The 24,989-nt window shown below is 35.5% G+C and overlaps 1 protein-coding gene across 1 annotated transcript; it reads right to left on the bottom strand.

Annotated features, from left to right (window-relative positions):
- Positions 1-11,414: 11,414 nt before the first annotated feature.
- LOC6049885 (isoleucine--tRNA ligase, cytoplasmic) lies at positions 11,415-22,932 on the bottom strand. The gene is made up of 3 exons (XM_038261844.1): positions 22,544-22,932; positions 17,438-19,240; positions 11,415-13,294 (listed from the first exon to the last, which is right to left on the bottom strand). Exons 1-3 carry the CDS (start codon positions 22,681-22,683, stop codon positions 11,545-11,547), a joined length of 3,693 nt encoding a protein of 1,230 aa, XP_038117772.1. The 5' UTR covers positions 22,684-22,932; the 3' UTR covers positions 11,415-11,544.
- Positions 22,933-24,989: the final 2,057 nt, after the last annotated feature.

Here is a 24,989-nt window from a genome sequence, read left to right as displayed (position 1 = left end):
TACAATGACCCTTTGTACGAGCACAAAGAGTTTAAAATAGATTTTTAAATCAATTTTGAAAAATTAACCTCGCGGTCCTTCTTGACAGAAAAGCTCCTACTTGACAGCTCGTTCCAAGGGGACCATAGTTGATCCATCGAAAAAATGTTGTCTTGTCAAAAAAAAATTTTGCATTAAAATGAAAAAAAAGTGATCAGAAATGGTTTTTAATCGTGTTTTTTACCGTTGTACATAAAAATTGAAATAGGACTTTAGTACCCAATTGTTTAAATTTTTGTTTACATATCCGCAAAATGCTTTGCGCCTTAGATATTTTCAACTAAATTTTATTTATTTAAAAATTATTTAACTTTTCATCATAAACCTGCATCTGGAGCAAATCAGGACAAAAGTAACGAATTAAGACAGTTGTTTAGGCTGATTTGTTTTTGAATAATGTTCTGATTGTTTTGATTGATTTCGATTACAACAGGAACAGATCAAAACAATTAGTACACCAATTTCCAAATTTATTGCTCTAAAATCTCCTGTACCTATTCAGACTGCAGTCCCGATTATCCCCAGTTGGTAGTTGATTGGTAGTGACTTAAAGATATTTTTTTTAAATATGTTTTTAAATATAAAACATAAAATTCTAAACTTATCCAAAGTGTGACATTGTCTGGTATACTTTTATTTCTTGTTGTTTTAGACACTTTCAATGAAATTGTATAAGCTTTTTTATTATATAAATGTTATATTATATAAATAAAAAAATAAAAGAAATTCATTCAGAATTCTGGTTCAACTAAATTCCAAAGCACATCAAAGAACACATTTTTTAATGTGTTTTAAACTATCTAAAGACTGCTGTCCTTGTTCAGATTGAAGTGTAGCTTATCACCATCAACAGTTTTGAGCTAATTCTAAGATTTAAGCTAGAAAAACGTATCAAATATAATGAAAACATAGATATTATGACTGCTGCAAACTTTTTCCGGGATCCCGGGATTTCCCGGGATTCAAAAAATATTTTTCCCGTTTCCCGGGAAATTCAAAACCCGGGAAAATTAGACGCCCTAATCGAAACTCTCGACAAAAAACATGATCACAATCATTTGAAAGCAAAATCGAATTCACTAACAAAAAAAAACTTTATTTATTTATTTATTTATTTTTATTTTGATAAATTATACTAGAGCGTCCAATTTCCCGGGGTTACAGAATTCCCGGGAAACGGGAAATTTTTAACAAATTTCCCGGGAAATGCCGGGAATTCCAGGTTGATTACCTTAACATCTTGACGTCATATGGATTTCTCTTAACCAACACCAACATAACCAGACCTTCCAGCAGTTCCATTTTAGACCATGTTGCTTTTAATCATACCGATGATTTTACTGTTACAAACGATACTATAACTAATCCTGACAGTGATCATAATTTTATCTTATCTTTATTCGACATTACTCCCATTTCAACATCAGCTAAAATTTCATACAAACATCAAACCAACTATGTCCGTTTAGAACAGTTACTTGAAATGAGATTTAATCCTGTTTATATGGGAAATTTTGATGATCCCAATGAATTTTACAACTATTTTATTTCTACTTTAACTAAATCTATTCAGGAAAGTACCATTATAACTGAATTAAAATCGAAATCTAAACAAATTTGTCCATGGTTTTCGGACGGTCTCAAAACATTATTAAATTCTTCAAAAAATTTGCGCAAAAAAAGAAATAAGCTCTTTGCTGCAGGTAAAAGTACTTCCGAAATTGATTCAAAAATTCATGATTTAACTAACAAAATTCGCACTTACTCAAACACATTATAGACTCAATATTACACTAATAAATTTGCTAACGCTACTAATGCGAAAGATACTTGGAAAAACATTAATGATATTCTTGGACGGAAAATTCATTCCAAACTTCCAACCGAAATGCTTATTACTGATGCTTTTGGAAATGATGAAAAAATAAATAATGCTCAATTAATATCTAATGAATTCAACAATTATTTTTCCTCTATTGCAGAAAAAATGGCAAACAAAATTCCTTCCTTTCCTAATGACAATATCAATAAATTCAAAACTTTAAAACGTCCTAATTCTACTTTCTTTCTTACACCCATTAGTCAAACTGAAATCTTTGACATTATCAATTCACTTAAAAATAACACTGCTTGCGGTAATGATCATATTAATGCTTTTACATTAAAAAAAATAAATCATATCATTTCTCCTGTCCTTGCTGAAATTTTTAATTTATGTATTATCCTTGGTGTTTACCCTGACAAACTAAAAGTTGCGAAAGTGACCCCAATTCATAAATCTGGTTCCACTTCCTCATTCAACAACTATAGACCTATTTCTGTGCTCTCTGCAATAAACAAAGTTTTCGAAAAATTATTATTCAACCGTTTAACTACCTTTTTAAATAGTAATATTTTTTTTCTGCCATCAGCAATATGGATTTATGGAAAGATCATCAACTTTTAATGCTGTTGTTGATCTTGTTAATAAAATTCAACATGATCTTGATAATCGTGACGACGTGTTGGGACTGTTTTTGGACTTGTCCAAAGCGTTCGACACGGTAGATAGACGTATTTTGTTTGAAAAACTTAAATTTGCAGGTATTCACGGTGTTGCTTTAGACTTGTTCAAAAGTTATCTTACAAATCGTTCTCAATTTGTTTGTTTTAATGGAATAAGTAGTTTAATGAATTTAATTGATGTTGGAGTCCCTCAAGGTTCTGTACTTGGTCCTTTGTTTTTTTATTATTTATCTTAATGACTTTTCTCGTTTACCTCTTAAAGGGGATCTTAGATTATTTGCCGACGATTCTTCTTTATTTTATAACAGTAGACTAAATTCTGTAAATGATTTAAATTTGAAACATGACCTTTTGATTGTTTCTGAATATTTTAGAATAAATAAACTTACATTGAACATTAATAAAACAAATACCATCAATATCAAAAATTCCAGCCTTTCTACACCTAACCCATTAATTCAAACTAAAATTGAGTTTCCAGATATTGATATTGTATCTGAATTTAAATATTTGGGTATTCTTTTGGACAGCAGGCTTAATTGGTCTTCACATGTTAACTCGTTAATTCTAAAACTTAATAAAATAACCGGTATTGTTTTTAAAATAAAGCATAAGCTTCCAAGAAATGTTCTTATTCTGATCTATCATTCTTTATTCAACTCTTTACTGTCTTACTTAACTGCCGTCTGGGGGAATACTTACGATTATCTTCTAAATAAACTTCAAATAGTACAAAACAAATTTCTTAAATCGATTTTCAATCTTCCACTAAGAAGTCATACCGTTGATCTATATACTAAAGAGAAAAACATTATGCCTGTCAGAGGAATTTACATTATTCAAGTTTGTTCTTTTATATATAAAAGTTTATCAAACCAAACTCATATACAAAATTCGAACTTTCTTCTCACCAACATGGTACAAGAAATCATAATCTGCTTAAACGTCCAAATGTTTCCACTTTGTCTGGTGAACGTAGTATAACCTTCAAAGGTGCTAATTACTTCAATTTCTTTTTTAATAAATTTGGCTTATGTTCATCCCTAAGCATTTTCAAAGATCGTTTGAAATTGTATCTAGCTCAACCTGAAATAGTTGAGAAACTTATTAAATCCATTGACATTTTAAGTTAAACAATATTTTATAACTATTACTTCATGTTTCTTTTATTGTTACGATACAGTTGTCCATTCTATATTTTCATTTGCCACATTCATCTCGTAGGTTCGTTTTTTCTTTTTTTTTCTTTCCAGCCCGTAACAGCCAGTTCCGAACTCCTGTAAAGGATTCCACCGATGGAGTTCTGTCTTCAGCCGCAGTTCATTATTTACTTTATAATTGTATTTATTTATTGTATTTTTTTAACCGAAAAGAAGCAGGTTTTTATGCCAGCATTCTAGTGGCTTTTCCTGTCCAAGGAAAATTGATCAAATAAACAAACAATCAATTCTAAAAAAAAAAATTAAATTTATCGAAAATTGTTCTGATCTATATTCTCCAATAAAATAGTATAAAATAGCAATTCAATGATCAAAATTAGTGCGAGGGTCGATTAATGCCTAAACCGCTCGCAGAAAAAAAAATTCAACAAAATATATAAATATTCTAAATTTATAGGCTTGCAATTCGTACAACAGTGTTGTAAAAAAAATAATCATTAGTATTTTTTGTGCAGTATTATTTTTCTAATCACAGTGTTTGAATAGCGAGTGAATCCATGCTTCAAAACAATAAAATTGCAATTAATTATGGAGTTGTGAACAGTTTGAGAGAACATGATAAAGAATAATATTGAGATGAAAAAAAATCATGAAGAAAGATGGATTTGTTGACTGATCTTTCTTTGCATAACAAATCTTACGCATTGAATTCACCTTAAATCTGCCTTTTCACTAAAAATATATCTTTTATGAAATCACAACTCAAAGTTTTTAAATATTTGAAGCTAGATTTGTTTGCATTTTTTGTACACTTTCTATACAATACGAAGTAGTTTTTTAATGATTCAGCTTAAATAATGACTTCGGCAAAAAGAATTAATTTTTATTGCTTTACGAATAAACAAGATCCCAATTTTAAAAGCTTCAGAAATCAAATCAGAAACTAAATTTTCAGACGAACTGATAAGTTATAAGAACATGAAATTGAATTAAATCAAATAAAATTGAGTGTTTTCATTTTGTTTTTTTTTTTTGAAAATTAAAAAAAAATTGCCAAGAAGTTAGGAAAATTTACAAATTTCCCGGGAAACGGAAAATATTTTTTTCAGGGAATTCCCGTGAAATGTTTTCCCGGGACGGAAATTTGGACGCTCTAAATTATACCATTTTGAAGTTATAGCTCCTTTTGGCATAAATTTGCGATTTTTAAGATTTTAGAGATTTAAAATAAAATAAAGAAGAACAGCTTTGAAAAATATATTTTAGAAAGGCTGAGCAAATTATTGAGTATAATAGCATATTTTAAATCAGGAATTTGTTTTTGAAATTGTCTATAAATATTAAAAAAAATCCTCATTCATATTATAGACCAAATTTTAACTTTTTTTAAAATACTTTTATTTGAAATATCAGGAGATTTCGCAACATTTTCAATTTTTAACTCTTAAATTTGGACCAACTGTTTCCGGAATATCGTCAGCTTTTCAAAAATGTTTTATTAGAATGCCATTTTTAATTAATGTGAAAATTAATGTCTTGAAAAATTGGTGATTTTTTGAAAAAAAAACAACAAATGTGTCAAACATAATTTAAAAAACATGATTAGGTGCACATTGCACTGCACAATTATTTTTTCAGTTTTAGTTATCGGCATTTCAAGATTTTTTTTGCAATTATAACATATTTTGTGAAGAACAAGGTATAATTTCCATTTTTATTAACATTCCTGATCGGCTAGTTTTTTCTCAGTGTCACCTAATAAGCCCATATTTCAACTCGCAATATCTCTGAAACTATTGGTTCGATTTTCAATGTAAAAAATACTCTTTAAGTTAGTTTCTGCTCTTTTTAAATTAAAGTTATTTCAAAAATTAAAAATCACGAGTAACTTTTTGAATGAGCTGACCTCTTCTCAACTATGATTTTCCTTTTAATATAAAGAAGTTACGCAGTTCAGTGAAAATTAATTGAAAATAACTCAAAACAAGGTTTCCACAAAATTATTTTCTGTGCTCATGAAGTAGCTTCAAATATTAACAAACTTTTTGCGATTTTTGTGGATTTATTGAATTGTGACTTTTTACATTTTTCCAATTATTACAAAAGGATGAAAATTTTGTTCAATATTCGCTGAAATACCTAAAAACAAGTGTAAAAATTAGGTATCCTAGCAAATTGAAGACAAATAAAAAGTAAAACTAGTTTTGAATTTTATTTAAGAATCTATACTTTCATAAGAGCCAAATAAAGTTATGACTATTTAAAAATCAAAGCGCGATTTTGAAGTTTTATTAATCCAAAATTAGTTCAAGTAAAAGAAAATAAAAGTTAAACATGATATAAAAAATAACCCATACTTTTGCAACGTGCGCAGCCTTTCTGTACTGAACAGTGAAAAGATATTTTCAATATTCTTTGTAAACATCCTTTGAAACAAAATTAAAAAAAAAAACATTTTCACTAAATCAGCATAAGAGTTCTTGATCCTGTTTCTTCAATTTTTTTAAACTAAATAAAATTTAATCGAAATATTACTAAAATTCATTTGAAACATATCCAGAATTAAAAAAAGGATTCTATAAACAAATGTTCATTTTTTGCATTTTAGCTGGTTTTGAATTCCTCTAAAACATTTTCTGAAAATTTAAGAGTTTTCCAGTTCAAGGCTTTTTGAAGACTTCAAAATTGGTTTATAAATAGATTTTTGAATACGAGGTTACATTATTATTGATAAAGATCGTAAATAACCTCATAAATGCAGATTTCTTCAACACTGCAGGTTGAAACAATTTCCTGTTTTTTCCCTTCCTTTCCATATTTTGTTCATGTACATATTTCAACCGTCTGTAACTGGAAACCGAATAATTTTTCACTTTTATCTCGCTGACTCGTGCGCGCTCACACACCCACCGCCACCCGCGACGGCCAGGTCATGAAAATTGTTCTCAGCATCACAACTCGACGGAAGAATGATGGGCGACTTGGGCGGAGGGTGAGGTTGAGTATATGTATACTTTGTACCAACAAATAATGAACATTGCACAAGTGTCGTTTTACACATCTGAGCGAATATTGCATAGTTCGTTTCCGGTGAGCTCACTTCGCCGGTACCAATTAAACTTAATTTGGAAGCAGGAAAAAGGGCCAAGCAGTTGATGAATTGTTAAATAGGGAGAAAGGTCCTATTGGATCCAATGTGCCAAGAAGCTAAGATTTCCATCAGTTCTGTTGAATTTCACTTTTTTGCCTTGTGAGTTTCAATAAAACCATCAAAACATCAATCATCCATAATATACATTTTTTTAACTGGGCCAAACATAAATTATATTTTTTCCTATTTTTTATTCTATCTTTTTTATTTATTTTTACATATGAAAGATCCATTAGAAAGTTGAAGATAAAAAAAATCTTCGGCTTGGCTCAAAATTGGACTGGATGTTGCCTGGCTGAAATAAGTAGACCCCTATTTTTTTTTTTTGGCCATTAGGGTTACGTGTCAGGGTGGTCCAAAAACTGGTCAATCGTCAATTTTCAAAAAAAAACCCAATTTTATAACAAAAAATTAGAGCTTCGCTCCATTTTAACTCATTTAAGCTGTCTTGGGTGCAAATGAAAGATGATAAGTTCGACTTTCAACAAAAAAAGTTTGGAGTTTCCAAAATCTAGCCTAATATTTGAAAAAGTCTTATGAAAACCTAAAATGCCATTTTGACAGTGTCTAGACCAAAAAGCGGATTCCTCGGACAATTTTATTGTACGATCAGTTCCTTGCTGGACTCGGTTGTTGGAAACGACCGGCGGCTCAACGACCGACGAAATAGACGGCGGGCCAGATGTGGGTATAAAAATGTCAAAACCTCTCCCTCTCTCACTTCGTCTCACCATCCAGCTGCAGCTTTGTTGACAATCAAACAGAGCACGCGGTCGCATGATGGTGGCATTGAGCCAGGATTAGGGTTTATCATGTGGTTAAAAATGAAACTTTTTTTTAAGAAAAATAATATTTTTCCGACTGAATAAAAAATTTGTGAGCATGTTCAAACAATTATTCCTAATGTCGGAGAAGTGATTTGAAATCAAAATTTAAATCCATGATTTTTCTATAAGTTAAACTATTTTACTCCAATTGGGAACCCCTAGGTCTGTCGACGACCGTTTATAATGACCGTGAGGATTATTCCAAAATTATAGGTCATCACTGAAATTTTCGAGTTATCTGAGTACTTAATAATATAAATATTAGGGTGTTTCATCCAAACAAAAAAGTTCTCAGAATACGGCAAACCGGGGTTCCCCTTGTAGAGGATACCCATAGGGACTCTCATGCCAAATATCAGCCCATTTGGTTGAGAATTGGCCTGTCCCCAGCGGTTCAAAGTTTACATGTAAATTACTATGGGATTTTACGCTTTTTGTTCAATCGTTCCTACAGGTCTGGGGACAACATGGATTCACTCGGAATAAAGACAGGTGTGTAGGGGATGGTCCAAGGAACAAATTCCAGAAGGAATTAGGGTTGTCCATTCTGTCCCCAAGGTGCGCATTGGATCGACGTCCGGTGTCTCCTGAATCAACGATTCACCCTTCAAATGTACGCATTGTCCTTAGTATGCTATGACAGCTAGCTGAAAATTACGACGCCCTTTGTCGGACGGTGAACACGTGGCAAAGCATTCACTCAAGTTTTGGCTCAGAAACATACTTTAAAGTAATAAAATTATAATTTTTGATGTTCCTGTAACAATTTGAACTATTCCAAATAACGTAATATGATGATTTTGTAATAATAATGCAATCGATGATTCTCCACGTGTTCACCGTCCGACATAGGGCGTCGTAATTTTCAGCTAGCTGTCATAGCATACTAAGGACAATGCGTACATTTGAAGGGTGAATCGTTGATTCTGGAGACACCGGACGTCGATCCAATGCGCACCTTGGGGACAGAATGGACAACCCTAATTCCTTCTGGAATTTGTTCCTTGGACCATCCCCTACACACCTGTCTTTATTCCGAGTGAATCCATGTTGTCCCCAGACCTGTAGGAACGATTGAACAAAAAGCGTAAAAATCCCATAGTAATTTACATGTAAACTTTGAACCGCTGGGGACAGGCCAATTCTCAACCAAATGGGCTGATATTTGGCATGAGAGTCCCTATGGGTATCCTCTACAAGGGGAACCCCGGTTTGCCGTATTCTGAGAACTTTTTTGTTTGGATGAAACACCCTAATAAATATATATAAAAAAACGTTTCTTAATCAACCTTTAGGTGGGTGGTGCCTTCCTTACATTCATAAAGTTAATACACTACAGAGCCTCAAAAAAGAGTATAAATAAGACTTATTTTTATCAAAATATCTGAGATCCGGCCTAAAAAAATGTATAAATAACACTTAAGTGGTTATAACTTTTGATAGGGTTGTCAGATCTTCAACGTTTTAGGCTCATTGGAAAGATCTTTTGATTACCTACACCAAAACAGGTCGCATGGTGGATCCGGACAACCTTTTCATCAAAATATTTGAGATCCGGCCTTCAAAAAGTGCATACACTTAAGTGCTTAGAACTATTGATAGGATTTTCAGATCTTCAACGTCTTGGGCTCGTTGGAAAGGTCTTTTAAATACCTTTTTAAAAATGTATAACATGACGGGTTTTCTTACAAAAACCACCCTTTTTACAATCTTCCGGACTTTATTCGAAATCGTTTTTTTAGCATAACTTTTGAAGTACTTTACTAAACTTCATAATATTAACTAGGGTCTTGTGGGACCCCAAGACGGATCGAATGAGACCAAAACGGTTGAAATCGGTTCAGCCAATCCGGAGATAATCGTGTGCATATTTTTCGGTGCACGGACTCACATCCAGACACACGCACAGACATTTGTTCAGAATTTGATTCTGAGTCGATAGGTATACGCGAAGGTGGGTCTACGAGGTCAAATAAAGAAGTTTATTTTTCGAGTGATTTTATAGCCTTTCCTCATTGAGGTGAGGAAGGCAAAACGCGTGTAGTGATCCCACAAAAAGCGTAACGCCACCTCGTGAAAAGAGGTTTCTCTGTTCCTCTTTTTATGATGTGAAATGTGAATCTCATCAAAATTCATCATTATCACATAAAACAGTGCGGATTCACTAACGTGAATAAGACTGCATTCGAATGAGCGAATCCAAATTCACCAATTGAAAGGACTGACAGCTGTCAAAAGCTTAAAACCACGTGTCCGGAAATTTTCGAACAATGGTGTTAAAACGTCAGCATTAATTTGACAATTGCAGGTTTTGACGCTTGAGTGCTTTTTAATTCGAAAACGTTCTAATTAGGTTTTACGCCGACTCGATTTGGAGGTTAGAAAGAAGTGCACTGTTTACATGGACTTAGCACAGTTTGATGCGGTCGTCGTCGACAATCGACGAAGACCATGTAACAGTACACACGAGCTGTCAAATGACGTCACGGTGTAAAAACTAAATTAGGTTTCGAGCATTCGAATTTCTGTGCGCGGTGCTTCGGAAACCCCAGATTTTATTTTCAAAAAATCTTAGGGAGCGTTCTTTTATTACGTAACGAAAAAAATCGGATTTTTAGCCCCCTCCCCCCCTCGTAACAAAATTTCCATGCAAATTTTAAAAAATTGGTATGGAGCAAAACATGGCCTCCAAACCCCCACCCCCCACTGCTTTACGTAATAAAAGAACGCTCCCTTATCTTGAAATCCTGGTAATGAACTTATTTTTGATATTTAAGGTAAAATTGTCCGAGGAATCCGTTCAAAATATTTTCAGATATAGGCTTTTTGGTCCAGACACCGTCAAAATAACATTTCAAGTTTTCATAAGACTTTTTCAAATGTTAGGCTATATTTTGGAAGGATGTACGACACAAGGTCGAAAGACATAAGGTCGAATTAAAAAAAAAAGTCGAAAGAGGTCGACTGGATAAAACGTCGAAAGGACTAAAGGTCAAATGTGAAAAAATGGAACAAATAATTATAATTATTAACTTCTTAAAAATATTTCAAAAAAATTTTCTTGCAAACAAATCTGATTTTTTTCTTTAAGTTTATCCATCCTCTTAGTAATGATCATTTGTTTTTTTTAATAATTGAAATAATTTCCGAACAATGTTTTGAGAAGATTTCCATTCTTTTAAACACGAGCAGTTCTTCCAAAATAAGTTCCACTTCCAATTTTTTTAAGGTTTTTATTTTATTTTTAAATAATCATTTAGAAAAACAACCTTTTCTTGTTTTTTGTAATATTTTTGTGAGTTTTTCCATTCCTTGAAATCTTAGTTCGACTCCTAAAATATTGTTTTGAAAAATGAAAAAGTCTTGCTTCTAAAATCATTGTGGCTCAATGTCACCCCCTTAACTATTCAGTTTATTTTTGCCTACAATCACAATAAAAAATATTTAAATAAAGGAGAAAGAAAAGCAGATAATCAACTGTGATAAAATGTAGTCAACTGTGGGACTGCCACACATCTCTGAATTGCGCCTACAAGTAGGCTATTGAATCCGTGGCAGGATCAAAGACTCGAGTCTAGAACTCTAGAGGCAGCCACGACTTCGATAGCCTATTTGCAGGCGCATTCAGGATTTTGATTTATTAATTTTTTGGTAGCGATTTTTGGTGTCGATTTAGGAAAACACTTTTTTAAAAAGAACATTTTCAGATAAAAATGAAACACGCCCTTTTTCTTTCTTGCTTCACACAAGGACAGGGACTAAAGCTAGAAATTTTATTTCAACAAAGCACAAAAATTCACTGTTATGTGTGTATTGAATCAAATTCATCGCCATGCAAATTCAAAAACGTAACGCACTTTTTTCACTTCAACTTCAAGTTCTTAATGTCGGGCAGCACGCTCTGCACGACGCGGGCCACGTCCAGCCTCACTCCGACGGGGTTCTCCTCGAGCAGCGTCGTTTTCGCTCCCTTGTACTCGACGTTGCGGAACGCGCTGAGCGGCGCCTTCGGTGGCTTCCACCCTCCGGGAGTTGGCGGCAGGGTCGTTCCACGCGTGATGAACAGGGTTCGCTGGTTGAGGGCGGCGGCGTTTACGGTGGACAGGGGTTTTCCGTCGTCGGTTAGGATGTTGTAGGTCTGGTCGTTGAGGCCGAACAGGGTGTGGATTTCCTGGTGCAGACGTTCGAGGGTGAGCTGCTGGTTGGAGGGGGAGATGAGGAGGATGGTGGCGGAGCGGGAGGGGGTTTGCTGGTAGCGCGGGGTGATTTTGTCGTCTAGGATGAGGTTAAGCCAGGGAGAGGCCGGGATGGGGCGGTCTTCCGGGGAGCAGATTACGAGGTTCAGTTGGATGCCTTTGAGCTCTTGGGATTCTTCGATGAGGACGCGCTTGGCGGCGGCTTCGGGGCTGTACGGTAAGAAGGGAGACTTGACGGTGTTGACGATGAACTCCTGATGGCTTTCGGCGACGCTCTTGATCTCACCGGGCTTGCTGACGGTGTAGTAGATGAGCACCGGATCGGTTGGGATGAGTTTGGCCTTCTTTTTGAGCTTTTGGATGCGGTTGATGATTTCGCGAGCGACGCCCTCCTTCATGAGTTCCTCGTTGGGAGTCATGTCGAGCAGGACGAGCACGTCGTTGTCGCTGTGCGCTTCGTAGTTTTGGCCGCCGGCCTGTTGCTCGTCAAACTGGTAGATGAGGCGAAGTTCGTTCAGCTCGATGCGATGGCCGAGCACGGTGAAGAAGCCCGCCTTGAGCTGTTCGGCGATTTGGGCGTCCGTGAGGGCTTTTACCGCTTGGATGACCTGCTTGAAGCCGTTCTTGAGGCGCATTCCAAGGACTTTGTGGTCCGGTTCGGCACGCAGCTTGACGCCGTACTTTTGCTTGTCCGAACTGAGTGTGATGCTGCGCACGTTCAGCTCGCCAAGGATAAAGTTCTCGAGGGACTTGATGTCGTCCAGATATTCCTTGCTCTGGTGGATGACGATGACTTCCGTCAACGGGTACTTGATGGGGACGGTTCTACGATCGCGCATGACGCGGCCCAACTCGACGACGGCCTGCATCCGGGAAACGGCACGCTCAATCGGCAGATTGATGTACTTCCTATTTGAAGTAGGCATCATCTGGAAGTGCACACTACCCTCGATCTTCTCCACGTTTAACAAGCGCAACCGCTGGAACATAAACTCCGTCAGGTAGGGCGTAAACGGCGCCATCATCTGCACCATCGCCATCAGCACGTCGTACAGCGTGTCCAGCGCGTGGTAGCAATCCTCCACGCCAAACTCGCCCTTGATGCGCTTCCGGTTCATGCGCACGTACCAGTTGGTCAGCTGGTCGATGAACTTGGTCAACCGCGGCACGACCGTGTACAGATGGTACGCCTTCATCTCCTTCGCCACAAACTCCAGCAGCGACTCCTTGAAGGACGTAATCCACACGTCCATCACGTTCGTCGAGCGCTTGCTGGCGTGACGAGCCGCATCGTACCGATAAACAACCTTGTCCTCCTTCTCGAACCGATCAATGTTCTGCAGCAGGAAGCGGAACGCGTTGAACCACGGCAGAAACACGTCCTTGATGATGTCCTTGACGCCGTCCTCCTTGAAGCTGAAAAGAGACAGCATTATTAACAACGACTTCTAAGTGCATCTCCAGCGCTGGTGGCAAATCATATTTGCACCCGACGTCAACCCCACCGCGGTACCTGTCGCGGTAGCAAGTTCCCTCTCAGTTCTTCGGGATTTCATTTTGCTACCCGGAATTTAGCCTGTTTTCTACCGCATCAAATGGAATCATGCACGGAAAATCGAATTAAGCAAGGAAAAAAAATAAAAAATATTGTTGTATTTTAAAAATTGTAGCTATTTATTATTTAGATTTTTACGCCGTTGCAAATATTTTTATGTTTATGTCGCCCCCCACTTCAAAGTTGGTCTGAAAAATCAGGGGACAAAAAAAATAAAATTCCAAAAAACTTTAAAATTTTCATGAAAATAGTAGTCTAATCAACTGAAAAAAAATGTAAAATGCATTTTCTGCATTGATAATCATATTCAGCATGTTTGGGCTTGTTTAAAAATGTTTTGAATTTTTTTATGAAATTCCAATGAAATTTTTTTTTTCGAAAAAAATAAAATTTTCGTCAATACTTATATATTTTGGAAATTAATGATGGCAAAACGACTGGACAGGTGTATAATGCATTTTACACCATTTTTTTTTCATTAAAATGTTGAAACCATGGCTCGTTAGTAAAATTTTTATACAATTTTTATATTTTATGCCTTATTTAAAATAAAAAAAAAATACAAAATTAAAAAAAGAAAATGATTACAAAATTTCAAAAGATTTAAATAATTACAAAATTTAAAAAAAAAATTTCTGAATATTAAAATTCTAAAAGATTAAAGTTTTTTTAATTATTGAACTATTTAATTTTCTAAAAAAAATGAAATAACTACAAAATTAAAAATAACTACAAAATTAAAAAAATCTTTTTATTTTATTTTAGGCTGTTGCAAATATTTTTAAGGTTTATGTACCCCTCCCTTCAAAATCGGATCGAAAAATCAGGGGGCAAAAAAATTGTTTCCATAAAACTTCACTATTTTTAAGGAAATAGAAGGCAACCAACTGAAAACAATTAGAAATGCATTTTTCTGCATTTAAAATCATATTTAGCATGTCTGGGATCGATCAAAAACATTATCATTTTTTGTAGAATTCCAATGTACAGCACCGCAGAAAGTTTTTATTTCGGCGAAAAAAAAATCTCTTTAATACTTTAATATTTTGAAAACTAATGATTGCAAAACAACTTGGCAGGTGTAAATGCACTTTAAAACACTTTTTTATTCAAATGTTGAGATCGTGGCCATTTTGAAATTCATTTTTGGGAGTTATGAATTTTGATTGTTTGAAATTTTGAATTTTAAAAGCTTAGATTTTTTAAATTTGATTTTTTTAAATGTTTCAACTTTTTGAATTCTTGAATTTTTAAATTTTTGATTCATAGAATTTTTGACATCTTGAATAACTAAATTTGAATTTTTATTTTAAATTTTTAAATATCTGAATTTTTTAATTCTTCGTTTTCGTTTCGTTTTCGTTTTACGGAGCAAGGTGGGGGACGCGGCCTCAAGTCAGTCCAAGTCCGGTTTCTTGTGGAAAAAAGGGTAGTGGCCGAACTAGTATTGCATACCAAATGAACACCACCGGAAGATATAGGGGATCGGGAGGGGGGAGGTGAAAGAAAATTAGTGTTGATGTGAGTAGTAAGAACTTGGATGATTTGAGCAGTTACGGTAATCTAAGTTTAACACTGAATAAAGAAAATCTGAAATTGTGATTCAAAGTAAGAAGGCCCGGAATAAATTAAATTATTAGTTAATTAAATAAGAAAATGTAACTAATCGGAGATCTATACAAAAGAAACCTATGATGTATTCCAAATTTAAAGGATATAAAAAATACTAGAGAAAAAAAAGATGAAAACTAACTGCCGACCTGTCACGCCCGTCAATAGTCTTGTCGTACATTACAACTAGAAACAGATCTGCCAATGAAATGTTACACTTCGTTCAAATCAACTAATCATTTAAGTCCAATTATTCATCTACGGAAAACTATCTAACTTTAATCAACAACCTAAACTAAACTGTCTGAAAGTAAATTTAATCTCAAATCCCCGAATGTTTTATTATAACGCCAAATAAGGTAAAGGATCTTGTTTTTAAACCAGTCTTGCCGCTTCCAAAAACCAATAAACATAAATGAACAGTTCATAAGTTGAACACTAGTAATTAAGACGACTATTTCATGCCATTCATTTCATTAGGGCATAGAACTTTGCAAACAAGAGTGCATCTCTATTATACCTTATGTAAACTGTCATTTGAGTGAAGGAGACACACTCCTGTTCACAAAACCCATGCGCCCTTTTGAAATGTTAGGCTCCATTTGATCGTCAAGGCTCCAGTAGACCCTCGATTCGCAACAATGGTCGATACAACCATAATCCGAAAACCGTTAGTTCAACAGATTAACGAATTTTGTCCGATATCATCGCACTATTGATTGACCGAGACTCTATGGAAATTTTGACATATCAAAATGCTACGTAATAATATTTTTTTAAAAATAAATTTCAAAATCTATTCTATCCTACAATGCCTAGAAGAGGCCTCTGTTTCTGTTGTGAGTAAGCGCTGGTTTCAGAGTTCATTTTTCAATTTAAAAGGGGTGGGAGACGACTAATTTGCTTCATGAACTCCTACTCGGCCTTGGGACCACCTCTTAAGACACTGATGGCTCCTAGCTAGGAATTAAACCTAGACACAGCGTCGAGGCCCGCTTCGCATGGCAAAAATGTTGGCTGGGGGGAAGTGATATTATCACGAAATTTTATTTTAAAGCCAACATTGCTAACGGCGTCGAGGTCCTTACTCATGCCCAAGGAAATATCTGAATTTTTTAATTCTTTTGAATTTATAAATTTATGAATTTTATTTTTTATATTTTTGCATTTTTGACATTTTTAATCACTAAATTTTTGAATTTTTATTATAAATTTATAATTTTCGGAATTTTTTGATTTTTGAATATTTAAATTTTTATTTTTTTTTGTTTCTAAATTTATTTTTTTTAATTTTAATTTAGGTTTTTGAATTTCAGATTTTTTTAGTTTTTTGATTTTTTTTTATTTTTGAAGTTTAGAACTAATTTTTAAATTTTTGATTTTTTTTATTTTTATTTTAGAACTCTGAGTTTTTTTAATTCTTTTAATTTTTTTAAATATTTTAATTCTTTTATTTTTGAAATTCTGGATTTGGAATTTTGATTTTTGGATCCCTAAATTTTTTATTTTGAAGTTTCTAAATATCTGAATTTTTGAGTTTCTAAATTTTTGATTTTCTTAATCTGCAATTTAAACTTTTGAATAATTGATTTTTTCTAAATTTTTGATTATTTAAGTTGCTTTGAATTTTTAAATTTTCAAATTTGTGATTTTTAGAATATTTGATATTGTGTAATACTAAAATTTTGAATTTTTATTTTAAATTTCTGGATTTTAAAATTCTTTTAAATTTTTAAATTCTTTTAATTTTTTTTTAATTTACGAATTTTTATTTTTTTGCATTTTTTACATTTTAAGTTACTGAATTTTTGAATTTTTATATTAAATTTTTGATCTTAAAATTTTTGGAACTCTTAATTTTTTTTTTAATTTCAAATTTTTTGTTTTTTTTTTCATTTTCAATTTTAATCAAATTTTAATTTTTAAATTTTTGAATTTTTTCAATTTTTAGAATTTTTGACACTTTGAATCACTGAAATTTTAAATTTTTATTAAACTTTTTAATTTTAGAATTTTTGGATCTCTGAATTGTTTATTTTTGAATTTATGAATATCTGAATTATTGAATTTTGTTCATGTTTGCTCTCACCACCCAGAGCAGACATCCACAAATCTCCGAAACACGCATTCAAAACATTGCTCCCGGTTGGTACTTGTTGGGTATCAGAAAAGAAGATGTTTTTTAGCATTTCTAGGCATGAATCAACGCATAATTATTGATTTTGAAGGTAAACGCCCCCCGCATTGGGGTTGTTTCGGTGGCAAATTTGCAACTCTAGCGGTGGGAATGACGGAGTTTTTCAAGGTGGCAAATTTGATCTCGGTATTCGTTTGATTTGCACCCCAGCGCTGCAGATGCCCTAATAAAGAAACGCTCAAGATATCAAACTCACCGCAAGTTTTCCGCGCGCACGACCGGCGAATTGATGAGGTACAGCCGCAGCGCGTCCGCCCCGTACTTGTGCACCACCTCCATCGGGTCCGGGTAGTTCTTCTTGCGCTTGCTCATCTTCTGCCCGTCGGCGGCCAGCACCAGTCCGGTGCAGTTCAGGTTCTTGAACGGCGGCTTGTTGAACAGGGCCGTCGAAATGACGAGCAGCGTGTAGAACCAACCGCGCGTCTGATCGATGCCCTCGGCGATGAAGTCCGCCGGGAAGTTGTTGGACAGGAAGTCGGCGGCGTTCTCGAACGGGTAGTGATTCTGGGCGAACGGCATCGAGCCGGACTCGAACCAGCAGTCAAACACCTCGGAAATGCGCTTCAGCGGGGGATTTCCCGGCACGGCCGACGGAATTTCGATGTGATCGATGCTTTCGCGGTGCAGATCTTCCACCTTGACGCCGGACAGCCGCTCGAGCTCCTCGATGCTGCCGATGCAGACCAGTTCCTGCCCGTCGGCGGACATCCACAGCGGGATCGGAGTTCCCCAGTACCGGTTACGGCTGATAGCCCAGTCGCGGGCGTCACGAAGCCAATTTCCGAACCGCTTCTCCTTGACGTACTCCGGAACCCAGTAAGTCTGCGAACTGCACGCCAGCAGCTGCTTGGTCATGTGCTCGACCCGCACGAACCACGACGGAACGGCACGGTAAATCAACGGCGTATCCGACCGCCAGCAGAACGGATAGTTGTGCTTCACCTGACTCACCAGCACCAGCCGACCCTTCTCCTTCAACATCTTAATGATGTTCTTGTCCGCATCCTTCACGTACTGACCCTGGAAATCGCTCACCGGATCGACAAACTTGCCACTCGGATCAACCGGACAAACAATCTCCTGATCCCGCGTAATAACGCCATTCGCCAAACAAACGCGGTAATCGTCCTCTCCAAAGTACGGCGCCTGGTGAACAACTCCCGTACCGGAATCCTCCGTAACGTACCCATCAACCAACACCCGGAACGCGACCTGCTCATACTTGCGGAAGTAATCAAACAGCGGCTCATACTTCACCCCAGCCAGCTTGCTTCCCGCAAACCGTTCCAAAATCTCGTAATTCTCCGGCCCCTTCAGCATCGACTCAATGCGGCACTCCATCATCACGTAAACCTTCCCCGTCTTCAGCTCCTTCACCTTGGCGTACCCAAGATCCGGATGCACGCAGCACGCCATATTCGACGGCAGCGTCCACGGCGTCGTCGTCCACCCAACCAACGCCGCCCCGTCCTTATCCCCCACAATCGGAAACGAAACAAACACCGCCGGATCCGTCACCTCCTTATAGTTCTGCCCGGACTCAAAGTTACTCAGCGCCGTCGTACACGCCGTCGAGTACGGCATCACCTTCACCCCCTGATAAACCAGCCCCTTCACGTACAGCTGCTTAAACACCCACCAGATCGACTCCATGTACCACGGATACAGCGTCTTGTAGTCGTTCTTAAAGTCGATCCACCGACCCATCCGCCCAATGATCTCCTCCCACTCGTTCGCGTACCGCATCACAATCTTCCGGCACTCCCCGTTGTACGCCTTGATGCCCACCCGGGCGACGTCCTCCGGCCCGCGGATGTTCAGCGTCTTGTCGATCTCGTACTCGACCGGCAGCCCGTGGCAGTCCCAGCCGAAGCGACGCTCCACGTGGTAACCCTGCTGGTGGGCGTACCGCGTCACGATGTCCTTGACCGTCCCGGCCAGGATGTGGCCGTAGTGGGGCAGCCCGGTCGCGAACGGCGGACCATCGTAGAAGGTGTACCTGGAAGGGGAAGAAGGGAGAGTTTCAATCGATTGTTACGTAATTAAATAAAAAACCTCTTTTTACACCGAAGCTTCCATCCACCCCGGGGTTCGAACTGACGACCTTTGGATCGTGAGTCGACCTGGACCTAACACCTCTAGGTTAGACCGGGGCCAATATTTACTTTCCCGTCCGACAGAAGGCGTGATCAGACAAAGCACGTCTCGAGTTATGCAACCGAGGGGCTTCTGGGCTCGAACCCAGGCCGACTGGGTGAGAGGCAACCACGCTTACCCCTACACCACTGTTGATTATTTTTTTGAGTTTTTTTTTTTTTTTTTGCTTAAAATATTAGTATTTTGAGTATTTTTTTATTTTCTTAAATCTTTAGTTTTTTGTATATTTTGTGTTTTTTTTTCTTTGGTAATTTTTTGGTTTTCTAATTTGCTTTCTTCATTTTTTTAAGTTTCTGAGTTTTTTAAACTTTTTTTTCTAAGTTTTCAAAGTTGTTTATTTTTTAAGTTTTTTTTATGTTTTAAAGTTTTTTTTTTATTTGTTTAAGTTTTTTAAGTAAGTTTTAAGGTCGTTTTTATGTTTGTTTTTTTTTTTAGTTTTTAAGTTTCTTAAAATTTTAAACTTGATTAAGTTTTTAGCGTTTTTTCAAGATTTTTAAGTTTTTTTAGATTTTTAAGCTCAAAGGTTAATAACCTACGGGAAGTCGCGTGTTACGAAGTGTTTACAACGTACACGTACGCGACTGCCGGTGGGTTAAGATTTTTAAAGTCATTTAAGTTTTTAAAGTTTTTAAAGTTTTTAAAGTTTTTAAAGTTTTTAAAGTTTTTAAAGTTTTTAAAATTTTTAAAGTTTTTAAAGTTTTTAAAGTTTTTAATGTTTTTAAAGTTTTTAAAGTTTTTAAAGTTTTTAAAGTTTTTAAAGTTTTTAAAGTTTTTAAAGTTTTTAAAGTTTTTAAAGTTTTTAAAGTTTTTAAAGTTTTTAAAGTTTTAAAGTTTTAAAGTTTTAAAGTTTTAAAGTTTTTAAAGTTTTAAAGTTTTAAAGTTTTAAAGTTTTTAAAGTTTTTAAAGTTTTTAAAGTTTTTAAAGTTTTTAAAGTTTTTAAAGTTTTTAAAGTTTTTAAAGTTTTTAAAGTTTTTGAAGTTTTTAAAGTTTTTAAAGTTTTTAAAGTTTTTGAAGTTTTTTTCAAAAGTTTGCAAAGGTTTTAAGTGATTTTTGTTTTTAATATGCTTTCTAGTTTATATTTTTTTTAATTTTTCGTTTTGAGTTTGAAAAAGTTTTTTAAGTTTTTGAATTTTTTGACGTTTTGTAAATTTTTGAAGTTTTTTAAGTTATTGAAGTTTTTTCAAAGTTTTTCTAGTGCAGATTTTTTTTTTCGTTTTGAGTTTGAAAATCCCAAATAGGGGAAATTTTCGTATGTTTGGCAGGTTTTTAGGTTTGGCGAGTTGGGTAAATACGACAAGTGTTGGAAAAAAAACTCATTTTTTACAATTAAAAAAAAAGTTCAACTTTTCAGCGCCAATTTCAGTGTCAGTAGAACATTTCAGCACTGTTATTGAATGTTACAATGGACTCTCTCGTTGTCGATATTGGAGGGACCGTCGAGTGCGGGAGGTATCAAATTATAGAATGAAAGTTCAAAGCATGCTACTTGAAGGGACTGAAAAAAATATTGACAGCTGGAGCAATATTGATATCTAGAAGATCGACAGCCAGAGAGTCGACTGTATTCATTTTCTATTCGGATTTTTTGGTAGAGAAAAGTAGGCCGTTTCGTCGTTCGAGAATGACAGAAAAAGTATGGAGTTTCCTGGGGAATTGTAAAAAAATTGTAGCTTGTTTTAGCTATGAAACCCCCTTTTTATCATTTTCAAGCTATGATTGAAATATATCAATTTTTGGAGGTCATTGTTGGTTGTGTGTTTGACCTACAACTTTAAAATTTTAAGCCATATTTAGTGTGAAGTTTTTTTATGTGCTAAACAATTTTCTATCCTTTTATTTTGCAATGCAATCTGTTGCAATTAAGAATTAATAATTCCATTTTTAGCGATAAATACAAACAAAAAGCATTACTTTAAAAAAGAACTGCTGTGAACTATGGAAACATCACAAATGGCAAATATAGTAAATGAAAATTGTAGTTTTGCAAATGCAAAATAGCAAGTTGATGGAAATTAGTGATCAAATGGTAAGAAAAATTTGTTACGTTACGTAAGAGAGTTCAGTGGAAAAGTAGGGGGTGTAAAATTTGCTATAAATTACCCAAAAATGAAAAAATAAGTCACAGGTGGTGGTGGTAATTAATTTATTTCCGGCAGCTTTAACCTTTCGGTCATTCGCTGCCCGTATATGCCACAAGGTGAGCAAAAAAAGACTTCTAGTAAAGACATTCATAGAACAAAAGTTGCTCAAAATGACCTCTCAAGACACGGGATGGATAAAAAAGCATCAAATTAAATGAGCAGTTTAATCCTTATTTAACGATCCCTAAGGCCGATGCAAATATTTAAAAAAGTTTTTGTCCCTCGGCCCTGGCCGCGGTCAAGGGGGGGGGGGCAAAAAAATAAAAAAATATAAAAATTTAAATAACAAGCCATAGTCTTCACATTTAAATGAAAAAAGTGTTTTAAAATGCATTTTACACTAGTTCAGTTGTTTTGAAATCATTAGTTTTCAAAAAATCTAAGATCTGACAAAAACAGAAATTGTATCGAAAAAAAAGATTTTGCATCGAAAATTTTCAAAATATCTTAAGATTTTTTAATAAACCCAAACATGCTAAAAATGATTTTAAACGCAGGAGAATGTATTTTAATTTGATTTCAGTTGGTTGCACTTGAATTTTCATTGAAATTTTGAAGTTTATTGTAAAAATATTTTTTTTGCCCCCTGATTTTTCGGGCCAATTTTGAAGGGGGTGACAAAAACTTTTAAAAATATTTGTACCAGCCTAATATTATAAGGCTAATGCAAAAATAATTCGGACCAAGTTTTTTGGAAAGGAATGTACGCCAGCAGCTTATAATAAGGCGTAGTCCTACGTCAAAATTAACTTGAATCGGGGAATGATTTTTTCCCCAAAAGTTAGACGAATATTCCTTGTTTTTGACTACAAACAAAAAGAATAATCGGAATAATACCAATCACTGAACAATACTTTGACTTTTAACAAAAGAATCGATCCTGAAACAAGCCGCCATTCTAAGTCCGTGAAACCCTCGGAATCTCACCCGACCCGAAACTGTCCCACAAACAACAACAACAAATAAATTACAAATTACAATTACAATGGAACAAAAAAACTCACCTCGGCTTCCCCTTGGACTGCTTCAGGCACGCCTCGAACACCTTCTCGTCCTTCCAGTACTTGAGGACCTTCTCCTCTTCCGCCGGGAAGTTGATGGTCTCCGGCAGCCGGTGCAAATCCGCCGCCGTAATGTCATCCATCGTCACACTCACTCACCGAACGGTGCCAAACTAAACTCCACAAGGTTTCACTTCCAGCTGGTTGAGGGGACGGGCCGCAAACTGATTCACCGGCAGCAAACACTCGACGCGTAATATTTACCGGGTAAATTCCAGATTACGATGGCTGGCCAAATCCACCATGCACATTTCATCAGCAAAACGAAGAGAACCGAAAAAGTGACAGTTCTCGAGCCGTCTTTGCGCAAAGTGCCAGCGTTTACATTCCTGCAGCCATGTGTTCGTTTTGGCCAGTGTTGGCAGATTTGTAAAAAAAATAATGTGACGTATTTATGCATTGCCATAATAATATTTATGTGAACCAAGATGTGAACATTCACTGGCACATCGTTCCATTTACATTGTTTTGCTAAGAATGATTTAGAATGATAGCATTTTACAAACAAATTCACAAAACGCAACAGGGCCGTAGTGTGTTTGTAAACAAAGAGTGTGTCCCTTTCGTGCCAGACGTACACATCTGTGGGTTTTGTTTTTTGAAAAGGTCCAATAAACCAAATTTTCAGTTTTTGCATTTTTGGGTGTTTTTTAATACCCCGGACTAAAGGCGGTTTCAAAAACACCCAAAAAACAAAAACTGGAAATTTTGTTTATTGAACCTTTTTAAAAAAAAAATCTCCGCACAAGCGTGAGCATGACACGCTCTTTGTTTACAAACCCACTACGGCCCTTTTGCAATGTTTTGCTAGAAATTTTCATTCAGATTCTGTTTTTTTTCCTTTGGCATGAAATACAACAACAAATAAATAAATATGCAGCACTGCAAAGCCGGCAAACAAGCAGAAGAGTGTGCGTGGAAGACGGGCGAAATTGACACGCACACAACTATGCTGCAGCAGGGGAACGCGTGTAAAAGGGAAGTGTAGTTTTTCAAAATGTCGAATGAAACCATTGTTAACGAGATTGTTAATAAAAGTTTGAAAATGATTTTTTTTTAACTTTTCTATAAAGTTTTAAGCATAGACTAATAATAATTAGTCTATGTTCTAAGTCTTTTACTTGAATGAAGGGGAAGGCGACAAAAATTAACGAAAAATTCTACGTGATTTGTCAATTTGACGCTAACTTTTCAAATAGCGTCATGAATTTACATAACCTTGAGCTGGGTGCTGAATAGTGGTTCGCAAAACGGCCTCAATTTTGAACTGTCAAAGTGGAACCAATTTACTGTTCGCCAAAAGTAGAGAGTGTTGTTATCGATTATTAAAAACTGATTTTTTTTTCCAAGAATGAAAAATGTGTGGCTTTTGATGGAGTTGAGTTGAAGTCAAGAAATCTTAAGAAAGTTGAAGGCGAGAACGTCATAATTTAATAATTATGTATGGAAGCTGTTCATGGAGTCGATGCGGTTGTATCCATCCAGAACTAGATCCAGAAGCTGTCTTTATTGTTTGATTCCGTTTAAAAACCTGGACCAGGAAATGCTGCAGGATTCCAAATTCAGCTAAGGGATTTATCTGCGACCTCGCAGAATGACACTCTCGCCGCAAAATTTTACCGCAATATACGTTTAAAAGTTAGTGTATGTTTTTGAGGTGAATTTTATCAATTTGTTTGCAAAATAAACTACTAAATTGCACATACTAATAATTACTAATCATATGAAACTTAATAGCTTATAGGACTTTTACAACAAAAAAAAAACTCTAAATTTACACCATTAGTTTTTCCATAAGATTTTGTGGTCCGGTCATACAAAATGGGCATGTAATCTTTCAAAAATTTGTAACTTGTTCAGAGATTTTCTGATCGGTTTTTTTATTTTTGGAAAAATTGTAGGTTATGATTGGGACTTTTTACAAAAAAAAAAAAAAAGTGGTTAAATTGTTTTTTATTTCGTTTTTTTAATACACCATAAGGCTTTCTAAGCCCAGTGAAAAACATATAATTTAACCCAAAAATGACAATCTCCTCGTCACAGCGTCCTGATGCATACCAAGTCCGAGCTCGAGCTGTCACTGTCCCTGCGATATATGAAAACTGTCATCGGACGATAGGCCTTCAAAAGCAGCTATAAATCGCATGACAAACAACTTTTGCGAGAAAGAGAAAGCAGATTCTTATGCAAACAAAACAACTTCTGTGGCACTCAGAGGTGTTTGTGGTGTGTATATGTGCAAAATCGGAAAACAGAGTGAAAAAAATAAAAATAGAATATTGTTAAACCAAATTAAAAAAAAAATAATGCAATATTTTAATCATTGTTTTATACAGTGCACAACATAAAAATTTTTATATTACATATGGGAATGGTATCGGATTTTGAG

The sequence above is a fragment of the Culex quinquefasciatus genome, chromosome 3, assembly GCF_015732765.1.
Source record: "Culex quinquefasciatus strain JHB chromosome 3, VPISU_Cqui_1.0_pri_paternal, whole genome shotgun sequence".
In the NCBI taxonomy this organism is placed as follows: domain Eukaryota; kingdom Metazoa; phylum Arthropoda; class Insecta; order Diptera; family Culicidae; genus Culex; species Culex quinquefasciatus.
The sequence above is the reverse complement of the archived record's forward strand: the minus strand, read 5'-3'. Positions and strand labels throughout refer to the sequence as shown.

Excerpts from the sequence above, each read along its gene's own strand:
- LOC6049885 (XM_038261844.1), bottom strand. The coding sequence starts at position 22,683 with ATGGATGACATTACGGCGGCGGATTTGCACCGGCTGCCGGAGACCATC. Across the intron at positions 19,241-22,543 it reads CAGTCCAAGGGGAAGCCGAG|GTACACCTTCTACGATGGTC; the intron begins GTGAGTTTTTTT and ends TTCCCCTTCCAG. Across the intron at positions 13,295-17,437 it reads GTGCGCGCGGAAAACTTGCG|CTTCAAGGAGGACGGCGTCA; the intron begins GTGAGTTTGATA and ends GTCTCTTTTCAG.